This window comes from Galeopterus variegatus, unplaced genomic scaffold (genome assembly GCF_000696425.1).
Source record: "Galeopterus variegatus unplaced genomic scaffold, G_variegatus-3.0.2 Scaffold1447, whole genome shotgun sequence".
NCBI classification, from domain to species: domain Eukaryota; kingdom Metazoa; phylum Chordata; class Mammalia; order Dermoptera; family Cynocephalidae; genus Galeopterus; species Galeopterus variegatus.
Genome location: NW_007727558.1, coordinates 82,717 through 86,540, shown reverse-complemented (window position 1 = coordinate 86,540; position 3,824 = coordinate 82,717). Strand labels below are relative to the sequence as shown.

The 3,824-nt window shown below is 37.8% G+C and overlaps 1 protein-coding gene across 1 annotated transcript in view; it reads left to right on the top strand.

Annotated features, from left to right (window-relative positions):
• Positions 1–3,824, top strand: part of ASXL2 (additional sex combs like transcriptional regulator 2) — a 149,379-nt gene that overhangs the window by 140,032 nt on the left and 5,523 nt on the right. The window contains exons 11-12 of the mRNA XM_008577069.1: positions 334–439; positions 2,332–3,052. Of these exons, the coding sequence (XP_008575291.1) occupies positions 334–439; positions 2,332–3,052 (827 nt within the window). The remainder of the gene's footprint in view (positions 1–333; positions 440–2,331; positions 3,053–3,824) is intronic.

Here is a 3,824-nt window from a genome sequence, read left to right as displayed (position 1 = left end):
AAACTACATGGAGTGCATGGAGTGGTGTGCAAACATATTTTTATTTCACCTAATAGCATTTAAGTCCTCCTTTATACTGAGGAGCTTTAGGAAGTTTCTGTTGCTTTCACATAATAGTATTCTGATTCCTACATAAGTCTTTTCTGATTTATAAATAGTTAAAAGTTGCAAATATTTCTATTGAATATCCTTTTTTTGGTACATTACAGGTGAGTTTACACCTGAGATGCAGGTGAGAATTCGACAAGAGATTGAAATAAGTCTTTTCTGATTTATAAATAGTTAAAAGTTGCAAATATTTCTATTGAATATCCTTTTGTTGGTACATTACAGGTGAGTTTACACCTGAGATGCAGGTGAGAATTCGACAAGAGATTGAAAAGGAGAAAAAAGTGGAGCCATGGAAGGAACAATTCTTTGAAAGCTACTATGGTCAGAGGTAATATTAAGACACACTCTGTAAACCAAATGTTAACTCCTGCATTTATATCATATAGTGCTTTAAACTCATTACCTTAACAGAAAATCTAGCCCCCAATTTTCATCTATTTTTTATTTCACTAATTCTTTACCAAGAAGGGTTGGTTTGTTTGTTTTTTAATGAATCACAGGTACACAGAATTGGATTACTCATAATTCTTGACCCTTAACAGATTATCATTGTAGGAGGAATGGTTTCTTTTAAGAAAAAAAAGTTTTATCTTGAATTAGAGCTTCTTTCTTTGAAAAGATTGGCTTTTCTTCCAGTAACTTATAAGGTATAAGGATACTAAGTTGTGTACATTTGTCATAGTAGTTAGTTATCCCCAAATAAAACTTATCCAGAATCACTAAGGAATCCTGTAATATGGACCATTATACCCAATATATACTTAAACAGCCTTTCCTCTGTAAGACACTTCAGGAGATGTACATAGCTGAGTCAATATACAAATGCTATAGTCAAAATCAGTCTTTTTCTTAACACGAAGTTACAATAAAATCTTAATTTTGACATTTAAAGATGATAATGATGCTGTTTTGTTTGAAATAGGATTAACCTAGACTCCTGTTTGTTAGTCTCCATTCCTTCTTTCTGCATGCCAAATGGCAGCCCTTAAGGAGATTCTATAACCACAGCTTGAGAACTAAGGGCTCCTTTTTCTTATCTCCAAGTAGTGTTCATTGATTCCCTTCACAGTTGTTTAGGAAAGATTCCTATTGAGATCAAGAGTCTCATATACTGATTTTTCTACATTCTTGGTATAAGCATTGAACTATAGATATGATGGCGTAGGTACTTTGAAAAGTTCATGGAAAAATAGAATTTAAAGGTAATACAAATCTTTCCACAAACTTTTTGAAGTATTCTCGTATTACAGGTAACAGTAATTCTATAAATATTTTTTCATTCCCTCTGTTAGGAAAATAGAACATTACAGTTGTTCTTGGGTCTTCCTTTCTATCTTCAGCTACTACTTTTTGGCAGCTTTTATAGAAGGATTATTTTTGATTATTGCCTAGTTTTGTCTTTAGCCATTCAAGCTCAGAGACACAGTATGATTTGAGGTCATCAGAGAAGGCTACATTGATTCTGCCTGTACAATATTCTAAAACATTAGAAGAGTCACTAGTGATCCTTAGCCAGGCCACACAATGGAAGTCCCAATTGGCCTATACCACCAGGATAGCACAGAGGCACTCAATCTCAAAATTTTAGAGCTAGAACAAGTGGGATTTAAATAGACTTTTTAAAAACTCAGTTATAATTCTGAACCTCTGGAGAACATTGACAGGCAGCTCTCCTACTGTCTTCTTAGGGGCTCCTTAGATTGTTTGAACCAGCATTTCTACAGTTACTGCAAAGCAGAGTTCATCTTAATCCAAATCCATAATCCCAGAATGGATGGATCTTGGCCTTACTTCAGTTCCCTTGGAGGTAGTTTGTGATGCATGCCTCTGGACAACATGGCCCCTTTATAAGCAGAAGTAATAATAATAACTACCATTATTGAGCCTTTATTATGTGCTTGGTAAGCACTTTACATGGATTAACTTGGTCAGTCATCATAGCAACATTATGAAGTAATTAACCCCTGTGTACAATTGAAGAAATTGAGGTATAGAAGGCTAGTCACTTAGTGTCAATGGACAGTTGCTATCAGAGCCAGGATTTGAATCCAGGCACTCTGGCTCCAGAATATTCACAACTACTAACAATAGTGAAGATAGTACATGAAGAATCCTACTATGTGTCAGGAGTTCTCTTAGGCATTGTCATATTTCATTATCTCATAATGCCTTCAGTAACATGGGCTATTTCTCAACTAGAGTATTTCTTCTGCTTTTTAGTTCTGGCCTCAGCATTGAAGATTCAAAGAAACTGACAACTTCCCCCAGCGATCCCAAAGTAAAGAAAACCCCAGCCGAGCAACCAAAATCCATGCTTCCTTCAGAGGCTTCTCCTATCAGAATAGTCCCAGTTGTTCCCCAGTCAGAGTGTAAAGAAGAGGCAGTGCAAATGCCATTGCCAGTCAGAAAAGAAGGGCACGAGAGCCAAGATGAGGTGCAGCCAAATGTCTCCAGATCTACAGAGTCCCTACTTTCCTCAGCTAGCAATGCAAATGAGCTTAGCAGCATTCTTCCCATCAAGTGCCCAAAGGATGAGGATCTCTTGGAGCAGAAGCCAGTTGCCTCTGCTGAACAGGAATCTGAGAAAGAGAATCATCTCACCACATCTTCTAATTATAACAAAAATGAAAGCCAAGAAGCTTTAGTTGTATCCCCAAGCAAACCCAAGGGTCCTGGGGTGGAAACACCAATCATGAAGCCCATAGCAGAAGCAGGTCCACAAGAGACCATTATGAGGGAACCTCCAGCAACTCCTGTTGATCAGAGCCCAGAAAGCCTCAAGAGGAAATCTTCTGTCACTCAAGAAGAGACCCCTGCAAGCTGGGAGAAAAGGCCACGTGTCACTGAGAATCGCCAGCACCAGCAGCCATTTCAAGTCTCGCCACAGCCCTTTCTCAATAGAGGGGACAGAGACCAGGTGCGAAAAGTACCACCCCTCAAGGTAAGAGAGTGGAGAGAATTGAAGAGGAGAGATGGCCTAGACACTAGGTTTTTGATCATGCCTTCTAAATTTCAAGTAGTTTATATTTCTTAATGTAGAAGCAGTTGTGTATATTTGATATACATGTAACTGTGGTCTTACACAAATAAAATTATTGATAAACAGGCACTTAGAACTGCATTTCTACAGATCTTTCTTGATGTTTTAATAAGGAAGATACCTGGATATCTAACATAAACCACCCCCATTCCCCCGTGCTTACTACTGTTGTATCTTAAGACAGTTACGAAAATTATTCTGTCTTATATGACAAAGTAAGAAGTGTGAGGATAAGCATGAGGAGGCCACTTGTATGATCAGAGGATCTTACCCTTGAAAGTACACTTTTTCCCCACTTTTATTTAACTTAGATGAACAAAAATTAGTTCTATCAGGAAATATCCCTTGCAAACTTCATATAGTAGAACTTGACCCATTTCATGTACTACTTGACTCCTTCCTCTCTCTTATGGGGCTTCTTATTACTGATAGTATAACGTTCTTCATTGCTTTTAGTCTTGTGGTTTCAGCACTGAGGGATCTCATTTTTTTCTTATTTTACAAACTTTTTTCCATTATTAACATACACTGTCATGCTTTGCCAGATTCTTATTTTTATGATAATCACTTTTACTGTTCTTCATATAAAAATAGTAGAAACCTTTCTTTAGGGGCCGGCCCGGTGGCGCACTGCTACAGTGCGCCGCTTGGGAAGTGCGGCGGCACTCCCGCT